Here is a 24,532-nt window from a genome sequence, read left to right as displayed (position 1 = left end):
GCCGCAACCACACAACTCTGCTGTTATAAAGCAAAACCAGCATAGACAGTATGTACATGAATGGCTGTGGTTATGGTAGAGTAAACCTTCACATATGAACACTCAATTTGAACTTCATATAATTTTCATGTAGTACTTGTTTTGATTTTTGTTTTGTGTGTGTGTGCGCGCATTCATGTTGGACCATTAAAAAACGTTAGAACCCTTCTTAGTTCGTAGGCTGTGCAAATAGGTGGGAAGCCAGATTGGGCGACCGTGGTTTGCTGACCACCACTCAAGCTTGACCATCCCCTTCTGGTTTTCAAGCACATCGCTTATTGTCTCTACGGGTGTTTCTTTTATTTCATATTGCATTTAAATGCTGTTTTGGACCAGGTACTTCATCCTGGAAGAGACTTCAGAGGACCAAGTACCAGAGGTGATCGCACCCACATTCTGCAAAAGCAGCCTTGCTGACTTGCAGCTGCCAGATGGACTGCAGGAGAAACAAAGAGAAGCCATTGTGGCTGTCTAAGAGGATTTATAATAAAATGGAAAATTCTTGGCATACTCTGTCAATTTCATTGAAGATTAAAGGATAAATGCAGGGCTTAGACTTATCCCAGTAGCTATCTAGTTTTAAAGTGATGCTAGCAAATAATGAAAATTCTTTGTGTGTTTTTCCAGCATAGGTCATTGCTAAATTTTAATTATTTTTGTTGTTTTTATCTCACTAGGGAAGCCAGCCTTAATGTGAGAGAAACACCCTTGAACTTGTCATCCAAAAGACAAAGGCTTGAGGTTCAGCTCTGTTTGTTTTATGGTGACCTTGGGTAAGATCACCTACAGGAGTCTTGGCTTCCTTATCGGTAAGATGAGATGAATAATCCTACCTCACAGGGCTTTTCATTTTATTTATCTGATTTTTTTAGTTCTTTACTATTTATTAGGGAAATTGCAAACAGAAACAAAATAGAAGAGCCTAGTGAACCCCATGTGCCCTTGACCCGCTTCAACGATTTCCTGCATTTTGCCAAAATTCTTTCATTTTACCCCACCCCATTTTTTTTCTCTCTGCTAGAGCATTCTACAGCAATTCCAAAAGTAATATTTCAGTATGTGTGACTAACGGAAAAGATCTTTCTAAAGAATATCATAATTCTAATATCATACCTAGCGAAATTACAATGACTCTTTCATATCATTTGTTAGCCAGACAGACTTAAAGTTTCCCCGGCTGTCTCAACAATGTCTTTATATAACTGGTTTATTTGAATCAAGAGCCAAAGAAGATTCATATATTGCATTTGGTCATGTTTCTTAAGACTCCTCCTTTATGGCAATTTTTCCTTCTCTTCTTCCCGTCTTTCTTCCTGTAATTTGGGGAAGGAACTAGTTATTTGTCCCATAAGATGTCCCACAATTTGGGTCTGGCTGATTGCATCCTTCACCCTTGTAGACTCATTGAACATGTTTCCTCTTGTTCCAATACTTACTGTCCTTGGGTACGGAGGCTTGATGAGATTCAAGTTCACTTCTTTTTTTTTTTTAAAGCATACTCTGTGGGTGATGCTTTCTACTTGTGATTGTACCACATCTAGAGGACAAAATGTTTGGGTGTCTCTTTCCACTAATGTCAAGATTGATTAGTGAGGTTCCCCAGGTTAGTGCATTCTTCATCAACCGCTCACCTAGTGATTTTAGCACTGGTTGGTGTCTGTTGTTCAGATCCATTCTTCATTAAGAGGTTGCAAAATGTAGGTCTTCTAATTCTCTCAATCCACTTGGATTTATTAGCAGGAATTCTTTAGAACAAAAGAATCAACTGTTTGGTTACCATGAAATATAGTTCATACAAGGAAGGCAAGATAAATGCTTGTTGGTGACTCTTCACTCCCCCTTTTGAGCTGATGTTAGTGTAATGGCGGCCTCTCTCCATTGAGTTGGGTGATGATGGTTGCTGGTGGTGGTGGTTTTTCTCCTTCACCATGATTTCAGGAATTTCAGAATCCTTTATATTTTTCAATCCTTCACAGTCATTTCTCTATCAGGTTGGCTTTTGTATCTTATTTGAGTAGTATTTGATCACTTTATGCCTTCTGGTAGAACAAGGTATCTCGAGCTTACCTTGTACATTTTTTGTCCCAGGCTTAAATCACTCAAAAGGTCATGGTTTCTTTTTAGTAGAAAATGGTAATACTGAGACTGCAGTCTGGACACTAGGAGTGTTAATTGCTTATATTTCTAAATTTTTGAGTGGCTAGACCTAGAATATACATTTTTAAAGGAAGATAAATCATTATTTTCCACTCATCATTTCAGTTTGGATTGTAAGGTTTTTACAGAACATTTTTTACTCTAATTGTAGGGGCTCTTTTATGCTCAGAATCTTGGTTCTTAATGAGGTTAAGGCAACGACTTACAGTCGTTTCCACTAACAGTATTATTAGTGAGTATAGTTTAAAATTGTTTTGCAATTCTTTTTGCTCCTAGGGCATCGCACACCTGGGATAAATAGTCCCTGGCATGTGCTTTAAAGTCACTTCAAATAATTCATGTGGATATGTCACCAACTTGATATGCAGATATAGTCATTTTTTTATTTATTTCTTTTCTTGAAGGATTTCATTTTTTTCTTTTTAAGTTAGTTTTATTTTATAATTACACTATTCAGTGTCAAAACTTAGATCTCAGATTTTCTATTCACCTCTCCCATCTTTTAGAAATTATGATGGTATAGATGCTTTATATATCCTTTTCTGCACCATTTTTTTTTAATTGAATAATGCATCCTAGAGAAGTCCCCATAGGAGTAGACGATTCAACCAGTCCTCTTTTTGTGGGTGTTTTGGCTTTTCCCAAGATTTTCCTATTACAAATAATTCTCCAGTAGATGACCTTTATAAGCTATTGAGAGATAAAGTATACATGAATATATGTATAAGTGCATATAAGTGATATATACATATGATTTTGTTATAATATATTGTTTTTGTCCCATAGTCATTTATTAAGCACTTATGATGTGTTAGAATATAAACAGGAATAAGATGTGGTCAGTCTCTGGTCTTTAGGTTTTATAGTCCAATATGACGTGGAGTAAAAAAAAAACAAAACATTTTACATTTTTCCTTCTCAGATAATTTGATTTTTATGCTTCTAATCAATGAATGCTTCAGCTGGTGCTGTTTTTATATTAAATTAATTCCTGGATTTATGGATATATACACATAACAATAATTTATAAAATCTTCTACTGTATTTCATTACCGTGCTAATACAGAACTTCTTTCACTTAGTTTATGAGCGATATTACCATATCGTTAAAGACGTTAGTTTTGTCTAACCAATTTATGTTACCCTAGAGCCAGAATTCACAATGACAACAGTCACAGGGACCACGGACGTCCCCCCAAGGGATAAAAGGGAAGATAATTCTGCCTTGTATGAGTCCACATCAGCTCACGTTGTTGAAGAAACCGAATATGTGAGAAAGGTATGCAGGTGCTGGGAATCATATTAGCATGACATGATTTTTTGAAATGCAACCTAATATGGATTGTTGGGCTTTGTTTCTCCCTCCATAGAACCCGTGAGGACACATATGGCAAAGGACAATCCCAATAGCTGACATTTCAACACGTTTAGTCACCTCTCTTGAGGACATGAACCTCTGTTCCCTCACATGGAGTAAAACTGAATAATGGGCGAGAAGGGTTCAGAACACCTATCAGCACTTAATTTGCCCCACGCTATTCACCACTGCACTTCTTACCATTTTATATCATTTCTCGGTTGTTTCACGAGTGTTGATACTCTGTTCCCGAGTAGATGTTTTACGCGTCTCGCTCGCTGAGTTTCTGTCTTTCCTTATCTGCTTCCTTTTCACAGTTCTGGGTTGCTCTCCCCAGTGACACAGCTTGCATGTTACTTCATTAAAAATGTGAAATCTTATGAGAATCCAGGGATAATGGCTGACAAAAGTATATATTCTTAGGAACTGTTTCTTAGTGCAGATGGAAACATTTGGACAGAGATAGTTGTTAACTTATTCAGATCGATTAATTCATCTTTGAGTGTCTTGCAATTCCTTAGGTCACTAAGACATGGGGCTTATATTTCATGCATAAGTTTTTATGATCTCCTCTTAGTAATTATTCTGTAGTAATTACTAGCTAGTAATTATTCTCTAGTAATTACTAGCTAGTAATTATTCTCTAGTAATTACTAGCTAGTAATTATTTTGTAGTGATTACTAAATAGTAATTGTTTTATAGTAATTACTAAATAGTAAATTAGTACTAAATTACTACGTAGGAAAAATAGAATTAAATAGTACTAAATACTAATTACTAAACAGTAATTATTTTGTAGTATAATATTCATTTAGGTTATATTTTAGGTTTGACTGAGAAAGAATTATAAAGACATAATGTTCATTTTCTGTAATCTAAACAATATTAGCCTAAATGCAAGTCAGGTTGATGGCAGTTATTTAAATCTGAGATCAGTATTTATGTATTACTTTCTAGATAGATCAGGTATACTGTAGCTGTTAGTGGAAATATTGGTGTTGCTACTTGGAAACTAGCTGGTGTAAAGAAAAAAAGTATTTGACATTAAATGCCTTTGAAAAAAAATAAAATATTTTTTTCTTCTAGATCCGAACTACTCTGGAAAAGATCCGAAATCAAATTTTTAAAGATGAAGTAGGACGTAACAGTACAAATCACAAACTAGAAACAAAGGTAATAAATTGATCAAAATGTACCACTTTATTCCTTCAGTAAATAAACATGAAACAGTATAAACCTTATTTAAATAACTTTTTAAGATAATTATTAAATTATCCTTTGAAGCTTTGAATGATGAATGTTAAATATTTTGTCAGTATCTAAAGATGTTAATGGGCATATGTATGAAATATTTAACCACAGATGTTATTAGTAGGCTCAGATTGGAATGACTAGACCTTACTTAAATATTTTAAATGGGGCTTACTTATCTAAAGCATATGGGAAGACATCAGCCCAGCCAGGATATATGGCAGCAGCGTCTCCCAAAGATGGATGGGGGTACAACCTTTTAGGCTCACCAGGGTCACACCAATGGGCACAGAGTTGAAACTGTTAGGCTTTTAGGTCAAGTGATCAGACAATTGATAAAACTTGAATTTCCCTCTCCCCTTTGACTGGCCTTATATTCTTAACTTCAAGCAATCTACACTTAGCCTTGTCTGGATTATACCAGGTTAGAGCTCATTTGAGCCAAGTGGCCCTCATCAGTGTCCATGTTGTCCACTATATACAATGGCCCCAGAGAATGCAGAACATAGGATGTGAGGCATAAACTTTGTTCCCTTTATCATCCTCAGTCTCCCAAACTAAGACAACTAGCTCCAAATATTTTCTTATATTAAGTTCTCAGAAACTAGAAAAAAAGGTTAATGTTTGTGAATGGTGAGAAAGATAAAAAATTCCATTTTGGTTATATTGAGTTGTTTATTGAAGACCTCTAAGTGGAGGTTCCTAATGGGTACTACATGTCTGATTCTGGGGTTGAAGGTAGAGGTCTGGGCTCGAAGGTCCAGGCTACAGGGCAGAGATTTGGGAAATAAGGATAGCATTTAAAGTTCTGAAATTGGATTAGATCACCAAACATGTGAGTATGGATAGAAATGACAGGGGCACCTAGGTGGCTCAGTCAGTTGAGCATCTGACTCTTGGTTTTGGCTCAGGTCATGATCTCATGGGTCCTAAGACTGAGCCCCTCCCCTGGCTCCGCATTCAGAGGGGAGTCAGCTTGAGGATTCTCTCCCTCTGCCCCTCCCCCCAAGCTTGGGAATTCTCTCTCTCTCTCTCTCTCAAAAATAAATAAATCTTAAAAACCAAAAGAAACGACAGAAAATTTGAGCATTGAGTTCTGAGATATCCAACACTTAGGAAGAAGAAGAATCACCACCACAGGCTGGGAAAAGAAGCTAGCGAATTAGAAGGAAAACCAGGAGAGACTGGAGTCACTGAAGACAAGTGGAAAGGGGTTTCAGAAAGGGGGGAGGGGCTACTGTGTGAAATGGCGCCTATGGGCCAAGTAAATTGAGGAGTGAACGTTGACCACTGGCTGTACAATGGGGAGGTTGTTGGTGACCTTGGCAGGACCAGCTTCTTAGGAGTGGAGATGAATCGTGCTGCTAGTGTGTCTGCCTTGGTCATCTCAAACCTCCGATGGTCAGCAGACAGATAACCTCAAAGTCCCTGCCCCTTCCCCACAATATCTGAACAATGTCCATGTAGGAATTTCATCGTCATGATCTTGGGCTTTGCTGCTGTCCAAGTGTGGGCTGCAGTCCCAGCAGCAGCAGCAGGATTGGGGAGCTCTTTGGAAATGAAGTATCCAGGAAAAAATAGCATGAAGCAGATACTGTTTGGAGGGCAGGTGACATTTACTGGAAAAAATTGTATAATCACTTCTAATTCTACTATCTAGAGATAACCATTATTAACATTTGCTATGTACATCCTTCCATTTTTTTCCTATGCATTATTTTGTATGTATGGCTCTTTCTCTTTCCATAAAACGGTGTTACTGTATATACTGTTTTGTATCCTGCATATTTCACGTAGAAGTTATGTTGTTCACATTTTCCCATTTCAATAAATATTCTTCTATGGCTTTAAAAAAAAAAAGAAAGAAAGAAAGAAATGCAACATCTAGAGCCCCACCCCAGACCTCTTGAATCAGAATCTGCATTTTAACCAGATCTGTCATCAAGTGACTCATTAAAGTTCAAGATGCTCTAATCCATGACCTTTGTAGCTATCTTCTGCTACCAGCAACCTGCCTTCTACAAGAGTCTTTCCATCAACTATTTAACAAATTAAAAAACAAAATAATTTCTGTATACAGAGAGTGAAAGTATATAGTAGGGTCTGGAGTAGAATAAATAAAACCCTGACAGAATTATAGTGACTGTATTATTTATATGCACCATATTCTTTTTTGTTTTTGTTTTTTATTTCTGTGAATAAAACCCATATTTTGTACTGAAAAGAATATTGGCTTTGTCAAACAAACTTGGATTCTAATTCAGGTTCTGGTAGTTATTTTAGGTATAACCTCAGGCTTATTAGTGAAACACTCTCATCCTCAATTTTCTCCTCTGTATAATGGGCATAGTGCCTTCTAGTGTTTTAAGTATTCAGACAAAGGGGCATTTATAAAACATCTAAAATATTGCATGGCACATGATAAATGCTTACGAAATAAAAGTTATTATTTTAAAATTGTTTCATTGTAGGATATGTAGAATTTTGTAATTCCTTAGTCTGTCTTGAAATAATCTGGAGGAGCAGAAAGCACAGGATGGATCTCTCTCACTTACTGCCTAAACCTGGGCTCAGTACCTCACTTTTCATATCTGTAAAATTGATGTAGTTGAGTTAGATCATTTCAAATTTCCTTTCCACTTCTGCGTGTCCTTGATTCCAGATGACATTTATCTTACGCTCTAAGTGTATTTTCAGTGGGCTAGAGTTTACATTGTGTCACACTGGCAGTAACATTCAGTTCAGTTATCTCTGGAGATTTAATATGGGGTGATTACAGTGAAGCATCATTGAACACTAGATATTGTGTATTGTAACTATGAGGCCTGATTATATTAGTTTGTAATACAGTGTAACCAAAATGCATTTCTGTCTGCAACTTAAATAAAAAAGGGAAAAAATTGGCCTTGTAGATATATTATTTATCTCCTTAAAAGGACTTAATGGTATATTTTAAACTATAGGAAATAGAAAAAGTATAAAAGATGTACCTCTGCTTTTTTTTTAACATAAGAATCTAATCAAATTTGAGCAAATCCAGAGACCAGCTGCTTCATCGAGAATTCCCCATTGATATTTGAAATTCAAAAGATGTATTTTTTTTGTGCTGACCTGAATCTTTTTTTGGTATATGTAATAGGGAGTGATAATTATTGTTGTCAAAGTTTGTAGAAGAAAGGAATAGTCAGGTTGATGATTTTCATGTTTGTTCATTTCAGCACTGTCGAAACATTCAAAATAGCTCTGATTCTGAAACGGACCCCTCTTGTTGCAGTTTGGATCTACTCATGGAAAGGATGAAAGGAAAAGAACAGCAGCTCTTAGAAATGAACAAAGAAAATGAAGTATTGAAAATCAAGGTATGGCTATCAGGAGAAATTTCTTTTTTTTTTTTTTAAAAAGATTTAATTATCTATTTGTTGGGGGAGGGACAGAGGGAAAGGGAGAGACAGCATCTCAAGCAGACTTCCTGCTGAGCATGGAACCTGACATGTGGCTCAGTCTCATAACCCTGAGATCACGACCTGAGCTGAAACCAGGAGTCAGAGGCTTAACCGACTGAGCCACCCAAGTGCTTTTAGGAGAAATTTCTAATTTTGTATTTTTGAGCCAATAAGATAGTTTCATGGATGTGTAAAAGCAGACAGGCATCCACACGTATGCTCACCTGCATGGAAAAACACTTTTCCGTTTTATAAATTAAATCTCAGTGTTTTATTTTGGAGACTACTTTTACTATTGAAAAGATTTTACGAAAGTTCAACAGGTGTAAAGTTTCAGTTGTGCAAGACGAATCAGTTCTAGAGATCTGGTGTGTTGTGCCTGTAGTTAATACAGTGTCTTACACTTAAAAATGTGTTAAGAGGGTCGGTGTCATGTTAAGTGTTCTTGCTAAATAATTTTTAAAAGTCCGTCATGTTTAACACATATTAATTAGAGCACTCAGGGGTGCGTGGGTGGCTCAGTCAGTTGAGCATCTGCCTTCAGCGCAGATCATGATCCCAGGGTCCTGGGATCGAGCCCCACATCGTGGTCCTTGCTCAACAAGGAGCCTGCTTCTCCCTCTGCCTGCCACTCCCCCTGCTTGTGCTCACGCATGCTCTCTCTCTCTCTGAAAATAAATAAATTAAATTAAATAAAAGTAGGACACCTGGGTGGCTCAGTCAGTTGGGCCTCTGCCTTCAGCTCAGGTCATGATCCCAGGGTCCTAGGACTGAGTCCCACATCGTGCTCCCTGCTCAGTGGGGAGTCTGCTTCTCTTTCTCCCTCTGCCTCTTCCCCCCCAGCTTGTGCGTTTTTTCTCTCTCTCTCAAATAAATAAATAAAATCTTAAAAGAAAATAATTAGAGCACTCAAGGTCAAATGTCTCATTATTTTGTTTAATCTGTTGTTGGATGCTTTATTTATTTATTTATTTATTTTGGTTTATTATATATGCAGTCCTGCGATGATGATCTTCGTAGGTAAATCTTTGTGGCCATTCTTGATTATTTCTTTGGGTTAAATCCCTTGAGAGATTCATGACACTGGCCCTTAATCCTCATATCTTGTCCCACTGCTGCTTTAGGAAAACACATCTTTTAGTCCTGTTGAGGACATCAGTGATAAAAGGCAAATAAATGTGTAAGCTGATGAGGCACCGTGGAGCTCTTCGCAGGGTGCAGTTTATAAATGCAGGGCACTGATTTGGGAGCTTTGGATTGGCCCGGTCGGTGAAAATCCTTCTGCGTGACAGTTTCCCTAAATAGAGTGTTTCTCATTTTACATTTTCCTCTTGCAAGATATAGTGTCTTTTCTCCCATCCTCTGTCTAGGAGGTGGTGCAAATGGTACAGTTCTCAGTCGCCTGTCAAACTGTTCTGCCTTTAACCCTTTCTGCTGTAAATGTCAAAACATGACCTCTTTTCCTAGCTGGAAGCCTCCAGACAGGCAGGAGCGGCGGCTCTGAGAAATGTGGCCCAGAGATTATTTGAAATCTACCAAACACAGTCTGAAGAAGTTAGAAAGAAGCATGAGGATGGTAAACACTTACTCGAGGTACTGAGCTAGCAGCTTGTCTGTCTGTTGGAGAACTGACACTCCAGCGTGTGTGTACGTGTGTTGGTTCACACCTCTCTTTTTAAGATTAGATGTAAAATCAGCAATGGCCCCATGACTTGGGAAAACCTTGGACAGGGCAGGGTGCCCATCTTCTATGCTGATCTCTCCCCACCCCTGCTTAGCCTGGCATCCAGACATTGTCCAGCTGCTGTGTTGCCACTCTCACTCAGAGCCCTGGGGAGCACAGGTGGGAGGGGGCTGTGCCCCCCTGCCTAGAAATCAGGGCTTTCCCGGTGACACAGGCCAGTGACTCCTCTTCTGGTTCTGCTTTTGGCTAACGAGATGGCCTAGGCAGAGTCATTCTCCCTCTCTGGAGTTGGATTTCCTTGTCTCTACAATGAAAGAGTTGGGCTAGAGCAATGGTTTCAAAATGGTTTTGACCCTAGAATACGTTCCTCAAATTAAAAACAAACAAATGTATGTGTACCTTTATATTCTAAAATACATATTTCTTATTTAATGTATAACTATATAAAAGAAAATATTTTAAACACATAAATACATATATGTGTATATAAATGTGTGTATATATATCATAGACATACACACGCAGACACACACAGATACACGCATACTTCTTTTGTTTGTTTTTAAATCTGAAGTATACATTTTAGGACCAATAAACCTTTATCTGGAGAATGTACTAGGACTGGAAAAGGAAAAAAAAATGTGTGTGTGTATGTATGTGTGTGTTCACCAGGACTCAAAACAGGGAAGCTCCCTGATGCTGGGGTGGGGTGCCTAGGCTTCTGCCAGCTCAGGCCTTGCAGAGGTCCCCAGGGGAGCACAGCAGGAAATGCACTGTGCAGGTGACACACCTTCATGCTTCCGGATTGGTGATGATGGTCGGATACTCCCATGCAGGCAGGGTGCAGATAAAGAACCTTAGTGAATGACATGAGCCAACTTGTGTGGACCTGAGCGCTCTATGTGGATGAATGGTTAGCCTGTCAGGAAGGGAATGCACACATGTTCTGCAAAGGGACCTCAGCCCCAGCCTCGAATTGCCTTGCAGGAATGCCCACCTGGGCTTTCCAAGGGAAGGAAGCTAGACACTTTCTTCTACTGTAAAATCTCAAATTTTATGAAATATAAATGCTGATGTGTGTGTGCATGTTGGTTAGAAGTCAGTTGAGACACTCGCAAGTGTGACCTGTGGGCTGCCAGATGAAGACTTTGCTTCTGTGGTCTTTACCACAACTTCTGTGATAGGCCTGGGAAATAACCCCCAACACCGTGGGGATCATTATTGTGCTTTTATGACACTTTCTGATTAAAAATAAAATATTAAAAAAATGAAACTTTTTTACTTGAACATATAAGATTTTATTTTTGTTCTAATTAAGTTTTGTTGAGAAAAAGTCAAAAATGTCTCTATCTTTAATTAGCATGTCTCTTTCTTGTATCAGTAGGGGTAACATGTTTTATGGTAACAAATGTAAACATTCTAGGGATAACACTAATATATTATTAATTCTACATTGCTTTAGCGCTGTTGCAGCCCATCGGGTTTCTTTTGAAGGAAACACTAGATTCAAAATAGTAATTTGAATCAAGTGTGAATTATTAAGTTTTTTTGGCTACTCAGAATTATAGAGGGAGAGCGTGTCTGTATAATTTAATAAAAACAAGAGTTTGACAGTTGTTTTTCTGACAAAGGCTAACAAACTTGAAAAAGAACAGCAATTGAAACAACATGTTGAAAATCTGAATCAAGTTGCTGAAAAGCTTGAAGAAAAACATAATCAAATCACAGAGCTGGAGAACCTTGTACAGAGGATGGAAAAGGTGAGCCCCTGGAGACTTAAAGGGATTTCTTCCTGACAGTTAGGGCAAGAATGAAAGAAAATAACAAGAAAATAAATAAGATATAGATACATACAATTTATATATTTATATAAATGTATTATTCACATGTGTATAAATACAACTTATAAATTTATATAATTATATATGTTTACATAATAATATGTATATATTTTAGAGAGAGAGCATGCATGCTAGTGTGAGCAAGGGGAGGGGAGGAGCAGAGAGAGAGAGGGAGAGCATCTCAAGCAGACTCCCTGATGAGCGTGGAGCCTGACATGGGGCTTGATTTCACGACCCTGAGATCATGACCTGAGCCAAAATCAAGAGTAGGATGCCCAACCAGCTGAACCACCCAGGTGCCCCTGAAATAAATAAGATATTAATTGCAAGTAAGTGCTCTTTGTAACAACTAAGACTTTTGAAAGTACTCAATAATGTTAGTTCCTTCCCTTACACACTTAATATGATCTGTACGGTCGCTGATTGACCTTTCTACAAATATTGCAGTCATATCATTCCCTGTCACTTTCTCTCTCTAGTGTATGTATGGCTTAGAAAGGCAAAGCAGACGAGGCTGTGAGTGGAAACAATGGGAACGATCACCAAGTCCACCTATTAGTAATCACATTGTGGATCCCTGTAATCATAACATTTCCACGAATTAGTCAGTGAAGTATCCATTCTTTGGGTGGGGCCACCCGAGTTCACTTCAGGATTGTGAACACCAATGGCTACATTAGGACAGATATAATTCACATTAAGAAAAGACATCTTCTAGGAATTAGGACTTCTGTAAGAGACCATTTAGGGAAAAGTTGGGAAGGAACAAAAATTCTTAAGAATTTTATGCAGTGTGCCTTTGAGTGGCTGAAACTCCAAATATATGAAAAAGGTGAGCCCATAAATGTAATGATGCATCTCTTAAAATTTAGAATACTGACAAACCAAGGAATACAGGGTTTTTAGTGGCAAAACAGACTAATAGAAAATTGGGCTTTCTGAAGCTGAATTTGGGGTAGATAAGAATACAGGCTTTGGGGGTGCCTGGATGCCTGGCTCACTCAGTAGAGCGTGTGACTGTTGATCTCAGGGTTGTAAGTTCGAGCCTCACATTGGGTGTAGAGATTACTTAAAAATAAAATCTTAAAAAAAAAAAGAATAGTGGCTTTGGTGGCTGGTAAATATTGCCCAATAAATTTTTGTATTTATTATAATAATTCCCTGATCTGCCTCTTCCCTTCTCAGCCTTATTCTGTTGTATGTCTGCTTGAGTTGATGCCATTTTAGAAATGTCACTTCAAAAGCAGCACATTTCAATATTCAGGTTTCTTGCCAAAGGAAATTTGATTAATTTTTTTTACGTATTTCCCAGTGATTGAATTTATAACACTGAGTTTGGTTGAATTTTGTAGTGTCAATGAAGGTCCTATGAGAAAATCACAAAAATTAAATAAGCCCAAATTCAACTGAATCTAGTAATAATAATAATATATAGCTACATCTGTATTGCGCAGTGGGTCACTGAATGTGTACTGTCACCAGAATCATTGGGTTAGAATGTCCTCAAGCAGCTGGTTTGCTGCAGTGTGACAGTTTATAGTTAAGATATTTTGAACAAACTGTAAAATTTGGATAAATACTTTGTAGCATTAGAGCATTTATCCTGTAATAGTTTCGCAAACTAAGCACAAAGAATGTTTGCATTTAGGAAAGGAAGACAATTCTGGGATGCAAATGGGGTGGATTAACCAGCTTTCATTTAAATTTTGACTTGTGATCACCTCAAATCCAAACCCAGTCACCCTGGGTCTGGTTTAGTAGCCAGCTGTGGAATATAATTTCTATTTCCTAGAAATCCTGTGAAATCTGTACTGAATGTGAGTTATCTCAGAATTCTGGGTTACAGTCACTTGACTGTTTGTTCAACAAATACTTGAGCACTTACCTTGTACCAGTCAGAGCTAGAGGTTAGATATCTGTTTGGGAATGAACCAGATATAGTCCCTTTGTGGAGATTTCAATGTAGGATATCTGGGTTCTGTGGAACTCAAGGAACTTCTCTTATCTCTCTTCAATCATTCTCCTTGGGTCCCTAGGGAGGCAAATACCCATATTGAAGGTAGGGGAATGTACCCAAGATTAAAGTTGACTGGCTTAGATACTGGCAGACATTTTTGAGAAATGATACGCTAGCATTTATCTTTTTTGTTTTTGTTGGTTTTGGTTTTTTTGCATTTATCTTGATATTGACCCATAATGGTGGGCTGTCTGTAGGTGATCTGTGACAAAGTAAGTGGACAGGATGCCCATGGTTCATGGCCATCAGGAACCTTCCAGAATATTCTAGAGCAGTTATTACCTAGAGTGGAGCCTATTGGAATCTCAGGGAGGTGGAGGTGGAAGTAGGTGGGGATGGATGGAAGGGCACTGTGGAGGGGTTTTTTAAAAACATATTTCGTTTAAAGGGATGTTATATCTGTAAAATAAACAAGCAAATAAATAAAGCTGTAAGAAACAAAGCTTGACAACATCTTGTTTTAAGGTAAAACCGAGAATACTTTTAAGGCTATGATGAAGGGTTCCTCAGGTGGGGGGGTGCATATCAGAATGAGAAGAGGGGAAACTCTAGATTTTTGTGTTAGTAGGAGAAAAACATGAGTTCAGAAAGGAAATGAAAATTTAAAAAGAACACCCACACAGAGGTTGATAAATAATGCCGTGGTAGTGGGTGGCCCCTAGAGTAGGATTCATTTTCTACTCACTTGAACAAGCCACTGCTCCAGTAAATAGCCATTAGTGGTATGAGGTCTGGTAATGAACACATTACTTAAAACCTTCACCATCTGTCCCACTTTAATCAGGAATGCAGTGAGAATGAATTCCATAAACACAGTGATAAGCCAGCAAAAACGCCCAATAAGAGCATTTTAATATGGCATATGTTCCTTTTGCTAGCAGTGCAATTCCGTTGCATCATATTTGTTTTCCAGTGTCATTGATTTAGCTCTATTAGAATGTTAGAGCTCAAAGGTACTTTTGAGACCACCTAGTTCCTCATCACCATTTTATAAATGAGGACAGTGGGAACAAGGAACGATTCCACTGTCCTCCAGTTACCAGTTCAAAATGCTTTCCATTATGCCCCATTCTTCTCCGGTGTCAGATAAAAATGATATACTTGTTTCCTAAATCATTTAGATGTTAACATATGGCAATTATTTAAATTGGTGTCTACTCCACTTTGATCAGTAGGGCAAGGGAGTTCTTAAGCTCCCCAGAGGTACAGTTTGGGGAAGAGTGCATTGCCCACTGGGTGGTGCTGTGAACTCCTTTCCTTTTCCAGAAGACACTGTCCCTGAGAAAAAGTGCTAGCCAGTACAATGTGATTTTCCAGTGTGATTTTCCGTGTTGTCAGAGAGGAAGCGTCAAGAGCCCAGACTCCATGCTGGAAACTTGGCCAGGGCAGAATGTTTACTTGTCCAATTGTCCGGTCTGCTTGAACCCTGGTTATGAAGATCCATTAATGGAGAGTAAGTCCATGAGGAGGAATGTTAAATACCGTTTTCCTCCCTACAAAGTTAAAATGTATTATCAGTGATGTGTTTCTTTGATGATCCTAGTATCATAATAAGCTTACAAGGCATACCTGTGATCCCTCAAAAATAAGTCGAACACAGCTAGGAAACACAAGGGAAATTCCTATATGTGACAAGAATACTATAGGAAAAAATTGAAAAAGTTAATATAAACTTAAAAAATAATAGCACGTAAGATAGGAAGTGTTTGCCACCTTCAAATTATTATAAATTGAGGTCCTAATATGTACAAGAGAAACATGTGGGCCTTCATATATAATACTCCAACCATCCCAACATTTCAATATAGGTAGTATTATCCCCATTTTAGGGTGTTCGAAAAGTCATGACTTAAAAAACCATGACTCAAACAAATATAGAATGAATACATGTCAGGTGTTTTTCTTAACTCATTCATTAATAAGGGAACCAGTAAGATGGTAAAACTGGCTTAAATAGAAGATTTTGAGAAACTGGATATTTATAGACATTTTGAAAAAAGGAATATAGGATCAGATTACTAGGTTAGATACAAAGCTGGTTAATATTTTTGAAGGCAATCAAATCATAACCTGTGGGATTATCTTTTCTACCAGGCAGAAATCTACACATGAACAGACAACTTCCCAGAGTCAGGGCTCTAATCAAATCATAAACAATAAAGTCAAACACACAGAAATTCTCCATGAATTGGTTATTCAACAATGACCCAATATGACATTAAAATCATACATTGTTTTGATTTCCAAGTTTGGGCTATTTTTTCTCAACAAACATAAGGCCCAGAGAGGTAAAAGCCTTGGCAAAAGTTATTACAGTCACAGTTTCAAAACTAGGTGGGACCATGTCCAAAGAGATTCCCACATTTTTGCTCTACAACACGGCATTTTGTATTTTACCCATATAAATACTGCAGCAGGAATGGTTTTAAACAGCATTGTAAACAGTGTCAAAACATCTCTTACCATCAAATATTAAAAAAAAAAAAAACCCACAATCATCCCAGCTTGGTTTTTCATGGACTTACTATTTTTCTTTTGAATGCAAAGAATTTGGTTTAATAATAACATTCAGTTATTTCTTTACATTTTCTTTGTCCATGTCAAAATTTCTCTTATATTCTAACTAGGAAGTGACTGTATTACCTGTGGCCTTGATCCTTCACTAAAAAGGCATTTACGACTTTTCTACTTTCTGACCGATGCCATGTGAGCTGGTAGAGGTAGAAAGTCAATAGTGTCCTTGGAGACCAGCGACTCAGTCTAATGTAGGAGAAGCAGGTGGAATGGAGGGAGAGCCAATGCCTAGAGAGATGAGAGAGGCGGGAGTTTCAGCAGGGTATACTTCAGTTGTTGGCTGGAGAAGGAGCAAAACCTCTCCAGGCAGGTGAGGGGATTGAAGACAACTAGTCTTGACCTGTCACTGAGCTACTTGGAAACCACACAGGAGGACGCCTGGCCAGGTTTCACTGGGGTGGGTTGTCACAGCACCATCTGAAATGAGCTCTTTAGCTCAAAACATATTTTCTAATATTATAAGAAGCATCTTTTGTGAACAGTTTGCAAGAGTGACTTAGCAAACACACACACACACGCACAGAAATAAATAAAATTGTATTTTATTTTCTTCTAGGAAAAGAAAACTCTGCTAGAAAAGAAACTGTCTTTGGAAAGCAAGCTGCTGCAACTCAAATCCAATGCTACATATGCTAAAAGGTTTGCAAATCCTCCTCCTTACTAAAGCAGTTCCTAATACCTTTCCTCTCTGCTGGTCCACTGGCCAATAGCCAGAAGGCTAACACCCTCCAAGGAGACAGGAAGGCTGAAAGGGCAGGACAAAGGGAAATTTCTTAATATTAACAGCCACCAGGTGCCTCCCCTCCCTCCCACTGGGCAGAGTTCCCTGGAGATACTGGGAAACTGGGGCAGGGTTAATCCTCCCGGAGAATGAAGGAGCCTGTCCCTTCCTGTTGACCCTGGGTCCTAAAGAGGATGCTTCCTTCCCCCTGATGCTTCTGATTTTGTTAAAGGGTCTCCGCTATAACCTGCATCAAATTGGCTAGCCCACAAGTGGAACAGTAAGATCCTTTTATGGTGCTCCCCAACTTTGTAGAGAATGAAATACTCTGAATGCATTCTTAGTTCTTCGGACTTATGAATACTCATAATTCACAAGCTGTGACAGTCCTGAGTACGGGGGTGGCATGGATTACTGTTATCACCCAACTGCTGCATGACTTCGCTGCTGTTAGAAAAATTCTCTGGAACATCATGTAATAACTCTTAACACATAAAATTTCATCACTTTTTCCCCCCTTCCCTTCCCTTCTCTACTCATTCTAAGCCTGCCGCTGTTGTTACATGTTCTGTTACAATGTTCAAAGTCAAGCCTATTTTGAGGTCTTATTTTATCCATCTGGAACTATTGCTTCTTAGGATATCAAGCCCTGTTATGAGCCTCAGAATGTATAAATTCTTATTCTCATGTATTTAATAATATATACTCAAACATCCCTCTCTCTTGGTCTTTGATTTTTTTTTTTTCCTGTTTCTCTTTCCTTTCCAATTATCTGTTTTCTCTTCTCATCTCTCAAAAGCTTCTGCCTTCTGTCTGGCTCATATTCTTGTATTGGACCACATCCGCCAAAGTCTAGACCTGGGCTGATCCTGGCAATTGCACATACGTATTCAGAACACACTGGAATACTACTGATATTAATTTACCCATATTCTTCTTTGTGAACAAGCATATAGCCCCAGTAGGTGGCTTTCTAAGACAGTGCCGTGTAACACTGCACATCTCTGTGGAAAATTAAGGAAGTTCTGTGGAAGACACCCATAGGTCTTCAGAATTACTTGCATATACTCATAACTCTAAGTAAATCTTGGATTATGTTGTTGTTGTTGTTGTTATTGTTTCTTCTGAAAGAGACCCTGTCCCTGAGAACTGCTGGCTGGTATAATATGCTTTCCATCTAAAGTCCAGACAATCTGTGTGTGTTTGTTTGTTTTCTTTAAAAATGGTTTTTATTGATAATAGGGTTTTTTGTCAGCCTTTGAGCCCAAAATGTAACCATTTTCAAAACCGAACTGAACTATTCTTTCTGTTCTATTATATATGAGCAGTTGTTATAGGGAATTCTCAGAAAGCTCTTAGGGAGGATTTAGAAATGTCTTGAGGGAAATGGATGTTTTGTGTTTCTAGAAAGGTGTTTGAACATCCAGGCTTATGTAATTTTCATAGATTGTAGGCATCACAAATATTTATCTTGCTTATTATGTCTGTGTGTAGAGGTATTCACTCTGCTAAGTGACAAGAAAATGAAATCAGTAGGAGTCAGGCTCTTTTGGTTAAAGCAATAGAGACTTGGTTAAGCTACCGCAAATAAGAGGATTTCTGGTAGGTGAAGACTGCATAGATACGGCCATAAAGAAGATGCATCTCGTGGGAAGATGGGAGGACCACCCTTTAGCATCTAATGTGTTTTCAAAAACCAGATTATTTTGTGGCTCCTATTCAGTCATGTGTGTTCGTACAGTTTCACTCTTTCTTGCTCTTTGTTTTTCCTGTGTGATTTATGAACTGTTTTCAGTGGTCTTCTCCAGCTGGCTCAAATTCTTTACTTTCCTGTCAAATTGCAGAGGAAAGAGTCTACGGGCCTAATACTACTTCCTGTATTGCGTAGAACGCTCATGTTTGCCAGACCCCTACATTGTCATCTAACCAATGGCCTTTTGGCAGGCACCAACTCCCTCTCCTACAGGTGGCCTTCCCTTACCCCCAAAATAGCCTAGAACTGCTTTTCTGAGCAGGGGGCTCTGGGTGATCAGATTTCCCTCGGGCAGGATGGTGGGTTTGACAGGTGCCATGACTCCCTGCCATTTTGACGAAAAGATTCAGTATGTACTAACCTGGCATTTCTACTATTAAAAAGCATCTCTAAAGATGATGACTTTTAAGTATTTATAATTCAGGAGAAAATGACAGTTCTTTTGCATGTGGCTATGAATATATCATTATATTATGCTAATCCCCACAATTACTTTTAACGAGAGTTGAGAGATTTGGCAGAAGCATCTCATGAAAAACTCCATATCTCCACTACCATCACTATTAACCAACACATGTATTGTGATTTGCTGTTTGTAGAGTAACCCCAGCTACCTTATTTAATTTAGTCCTTTCATCAGCTTTTCAGGGAGGAAACTGAGCTTCTAATTGGTGAAGTGATTATACAGCCTCTCAGAAGTTGTAAGAGCTGGGAGTTTGGGCTCTAGAATTCTCACAGCAGTCCGTGCTCATTCCGCTATAGAAGAGATTTGACCTTTCATTTCTGGAGACCTCCGAGGCTTTCCCTCAGATTGGTTTCCTAATTCCCCTGTGTGTCTAGGAGCAGAAGGCAGTTTCCCAACGTGTCCCTCTGCCCTGTGACATCACAAACACAAAGGTCCATTTTAGAGTTATCCTTTGGAGAAACACAGATTTTCCCTCAGAAAAATCCCTTTTAAAAAAGGATAGCATGATGCCAGAAAACAATGAAATCAAAGCCATCATAACAGTGAGGAGCAGAGGGCCAATATGGCGTGGTTGAATAATGCCGTCCTCTGATGGTGTAAGTTAACCCAAAGATAGATTTGAAAGTATCCTGATGAATGGGTGGAGAGACAGTCCGCCCTTCATTCAATTTCCTTTGACTAAGTGTGTGGCAGACATTGGTCATCAGAGTGATTGAGGGTATGCTTCTTGCCGAGTACTTACGCTACGATCATCCCATATTACTAAAGTCTAAGCCATTTGTTTTCACATGTCTGCAAGTTAAAGACAGGGTGGACTCTCTCTCTTGAACATGAAGGAATCTAAGAGGAAGAATATCAGAAATGGTGCTCTGTTCACTCTCCCACAGTGCTGAATGGAGAGACGATCCTCAATTCCCTTCCCCAAAAGAATAGGGCCAAGATTTTCCTCTCTTGTTGGTGGGCCTTTCCTTGTTTGCTCTCTTTGGCATTTCCAGTACAGACTTTTTCAACTCCACGTCTGGGATATATGAGGCAAAAGAAAACCCAGGGAACTCACCCTTGTGTTGTGCCTTGGGTTGCCAGGTCCTGAGCGGGTCTGCCTTCTCTCCATCTTTCAGAGCCTTCTTGTGTTTGTTCATATATAATCTCTAGGTTTTTGGTTGTACGCGGTGGGAAGGACAGGAGAAACACATCTACGTCTTCCCAAAGTATAAGATTTGCAATTCTATTTTAATTTCAGCATTTACTTCACATTTATATTGAGGCATTGGGAGGCAGAGCAGGAATCAGACATCTGTTAGAAGGGCTTGGTGGCCTTTTCTAGACTTGGCCTTTGTAATGTTTTCTTCCTGCTGGTTTTGTTTTAGTACCTCTTTATTAAGACTGAGTCGCTTTAACAGAAAGATAAAAAGCAGAGATTAAAGGAAGCTCAGGTGGCAGTTTATTTCACTATAGTCTCACATTTAAAAGACCTTAAATGGGTGATTAATTTCATCTTTCTTGAACAATCCTAAGAGAGAATTTCTGCAACTTCTTTTAGTCCCCGTTCTAGTGTACTAATGCAGATAAGTCTGAAAACCCTGTGTTTTCAAGAGTGCTTCTAGAAATTATTTTCTTCCAGCTTGAGACCTATTTCAGATTTCTGTTTATCTACAGTGACTTCTATGGTAATACCATCACAGAATACGTGGGGAAATTTCCTGAGCTTTGTATTTTGAGGAATGTAACATCTACCCCACCCCATCTTTTTCCCTCTGGTCTGAGTTCTGGATCATCATAGGACACAACAAGACCATTATGAATACTCATCTTTAACATTTTTATGAATTTTTAAAGTAATGTTTAGTTTTCTTATGGGCTCCTGAACAGTTGATGAATATTCAAACCCAGCCTGCCTCTGTAAGCCATCCCAAGTTCTTTCTCCTTATTTCCCAGGGAAGTCCTGAGTCTGACTGCTCCCTCCCTACTTCTCTCCTGTTTCCCTCCTCACTGCAGCAGTCTTGAATCTTAGCATCACCAGCCGTGGGGAGGCTTCTGTTTGCTTTCTCTGCTGTTTTGATCTGTATGTCCTCAACTCATTTTGTGTGTGTGTTGTATCTCTAGTTCCTTTCTAATTTTTCTCCTGGGGTGTCCTATGTATTGGTTGGATGCATCCTTATATATTCTGGGTACAATGCCTTTATTAATCATTTGAGTTCCCTTCGTGATTAAAACTGTTTTGAGTTCTTTTGTAAAAAAATCTTTGTCTATTGCATATTCAAGAAAATGTTCTTCTGTTTTATCTTCTGAAAGTCTTTTGGGTCCCCAGTTTTATTTACAATTTACATGAAGTTTATTTTTCTTATGAGTGAGTTCAGGGTTCATTTTCATTTTCTTTTTTTATATGAATGTAGAATTGTCTCAGTACCATTTGTTGAAAGGATCATCCTTTTTATAACATTCTGCAGAATCATCTTTGATACACATCAACTCTGTTGGTCTGTACCTGTGATACATATGTATATGTACAATCAAAGTGGCACAGATATAGTGTAATTAGTTTAGTTAGTCTTCTATTGATGAACACTCAGAGTGTTCTAATTTTTATGCTATGAACAATAATGATCTACATTTTACCTATATTTTGTGTAATTGTACTGTATTTTTATAGCCCGAATTATCTAATTCCACAAGATAAATAAATAATGGCTATCAATATGCAATATTTGTATTTGTGCAAGATTTTCTATGATTTTGTAGAAATTCATTTTTTTCTACAGTAAAGCAAACTGTTTTTAACACTCTCATGCAAAACCAAAAGAGGGAAAAAATTAAAAGACTGTCTTAAATATTGCAAGTTGCCTGCAAATTACTTGGCTTTGAGAGAGAGTATTACATACATTATTGAGCCAACATCAGTGGTTCAGTGCTGGCTATTCAAAGCATGGGTAAGCGTACTCACTGGCAACAACCTGGAGCCTATTGGAAATGCAGGCTTTCAAGCCCTATCCCAGCCTCCTGGATCCGATGTGCATTTTAACAAGATCCCTCATGATTTCATAAGATCGTCCAATGCATATTAAGTTTGAGAAGCAATGTTTCAGTACATGATGTGAAACACAATGCGACTCTCTTTTTTTTCAATGAGAACACGTTCTATAATGTTATATGAGTGTCCACGACCTTTGTAATATTTGTAGAGGCTATAAAAATCAGAATTGCGATTGCATTGGATGTTGGCTACTAATTCTAAAACCGTAATAGCTAAAGAAATAATAATACACTGCTATGTAAAAAGCTCATTTTCCAAAAGCATATTCCCTTATCTCCTAAAATCCACAGTATATTCTTTAAAGTAATACAAGTAGGAATTACTCTATCTGTTACATGGAGGCTGAGAAAGCTGTGTGAGTCCTCTCACCATGCACCCAAGTTTGGTGACCTCACCGTAATGCATGCTGCCTCAAAACTCCAATAATATTGGCAAGAAGAAAATCGTGGCAAGTTAAAAGCTGTAGAATCAATTCCATTTACCTAAATGGAGTTTTGGGAAAGTATGAATAGTCTAAATTCAAACTTTCATCTATCTTTTTTTCACAGTAGTCGACGTGGACTCAAACTATTAGCTGGAATTTAATTTCCTTTTTTTTTTTAATGCCCTATTTACCGGTGGTAGAATTACCCAATGCAGGAATCCAAAATTATAATAGTAGTAGTACTGATAATAATAATAATGAAAGACAAACACAGGCAATCCACAACATACACTAACTCTGTACCATTGGAAATTGGTTTCCCATTTTATGTAAACCTCCATTCCTGGCCCCCCATGTCCTAGCCCCACTACCCTTATGTAATCATGTGGGCATTCTGATGAGGCTGGGTGTGTGGGTGCTTCTAGGCAAGACTGTTTAGTTATGTGAGTGCTTCGTCGGGCTCAATACAGTTTGACTCAACCCCCTCCTGCAGGGAGGGAAGTCACAGATGTCCAGGAGGGAGCTTTGGACGTGAAAGGATATACTCATTCCAGTTCCTGTCTGAGCTCATCAGAGGCTGCTCTGTGGCTGTGATCTTCCGTGTCTTGTGTGGCCTATGGGGCCCCCAGCATCTTTCCCACACGATGTCCAGTAATAGGGTCCCGTGTGAGGAGAGCCCGGCAGCCTAGCTGTAAAAAATGGCTGCACAATGCTTCAGCACATTTTATGTCTCCTTTTCCTTTTGCATTTGCAGTTGCCACAATCTTCGAATGGAGATTTCCGTTCTCCAGGAGCAGATCTCTCATCTGCAGTTTGTGATTCATTCCCAGCATCAGAACCTGCACAGTGTCATCCAGGAGGTCAGATTAATCAAGTGTGTTTCTCTGGTAGATGGTATGTTTACAGTGAGAAGACTGAATACAGGCAGCTTATCTGGACTTTATAAGCAATAAGATTTTTCTCCCCACTGACATTTCCTTTTTATTCCCACGCAACATGACTCTGTTTTCAATGCCTTTTTCGGTCTGTATGCCCACACCTGTAGTGCTCTCAATGAAGATATTTGGGAAATTGTGTTTAACTGTCTTTAGTTGTTTCAGTGATTTTTTTAAAAGGTGTTCTGAGCCAGGTAACATACGCTGTTCTTTAGAATATTTGGGAGATTTGAAGATTCAACCCTTTCTGCGGAAGCAATGATCTGTTTTTATAACCTCACACACAGTAAATTTACTTAGTAGGTGTGTGGGGACTGGGGTGTCTCCTGGCCATTCTTCTCTGGGAACATCCTGGCAGGTGAAAGAGAGGAGGGCATTGTGGTGGTGGCCAGATGGATGGTGGATTGTGAACTCACGTGATTTACTTCGAGAAATCTATTGATCTGGTTTGGGCCTGTGCTTTAGACCTGAAATCAGACCTTCCCTCATTTTTTACTACCTAATACTTGTTTTCCAAAGGAATTCTTTCAAATAATTCCATTGCCTCCCTGGTACAAATGTAATTTGGCTAGGACCTCACCAAAAGGCCAGAGAATTGAGTCATGGCACTTGGGAGCCAGGAAGGACTTAGGGGGCATCCCACATTCTCATTTGACAGATGAGAAAATGGAGGCTCGAAGTGGTTAAGCGACAGAGCTGGTAGAGGCAGAACCAGCCTTAGAATCCGTGGTTTTTCTCTTCCTACTTTGTTCTGGTCATCACCTCAGCCCCCCAGTTCCACGCTGCTTTTCCACAGATGATTTTCTTCCCAAGCAAAGTGGGCTCACCTCATTATGCT

General features: G+C 38.7%; 1 protein-coding gene across 4 annotated transcripts in view; it reads left to right on the top strand.

Annotated features, from left to right (window-relative positions):
• The window catches only part of CCDC68 (coiled-coil domain containing 68), a 49,229-nt gene that overhangs the window by 12,272 nt on the left and 12,425 nt on the right, over window positions 1-24,532 (top strand). Inside the window, exons 1-9 of one of the 4 annotated variants that reach the window (XM_034642378.1) lie at window positions 342-418; window positions 717-812; window positions 3,345-3,475; window positions 4,641-4,727; window positions 8,024-8,164; window positions 9,716-9,841; window positions 11,564-11,692; window positions 16,921-17,003; window positions 23,514-23,619. In XM_034642378.1, the coding sequence (XP_034498269.1) occupies window positions 800-812; window positions 3,345-3,475; window positions 4,641-4,727; window positions 8,024-8,164; window positions 9,716-9,841; window positions 11,564-11,692; window positions 16,921-17,003; window positions 23,514-23,619 (816 nt within the window). In that variant the 5' untranslated portion in view covers window positions 342-418; window positions 717-799. Of the gene's footprint in view, window positions 1-341; window positions 419-716; window positions 849-3,344; window positions 3,476-4,640; window positions 4,728-8,023; window positions 8,165-9,715; window positions 9,842-11,563; window positions 11,693-16,920; window positions 17,004-23,513; window positions 23,620-24,532 lie in introns of those variants that run through there. The other 3 variants (XM_019794606.2, XM_034642377.1, XM_034642376.1) reach the window with 3 other exon arrangements.

The sequence above is a fragment of the Ailuropoda melanoleuca genome, chromosome 14 (assembly GCF_002007445.2).
Source record: "Ailuropoda melanoleuca isolate Jingjing chromosome 14, ASM200744v2, whole genome shotgun sequence".
NCBI classification, from domain to species: Eukaryota; Metazoa; Chordata; class Mammalia; order Carnivora; family Ursidae; genus Ailuropoda; species Ailuropoda melanoleuca.
The sequence above is the reverse complement of the archived record's forward strand: the minus strand, read 5'-3'. Positions and strand labels throughout refer to the sequence as shown.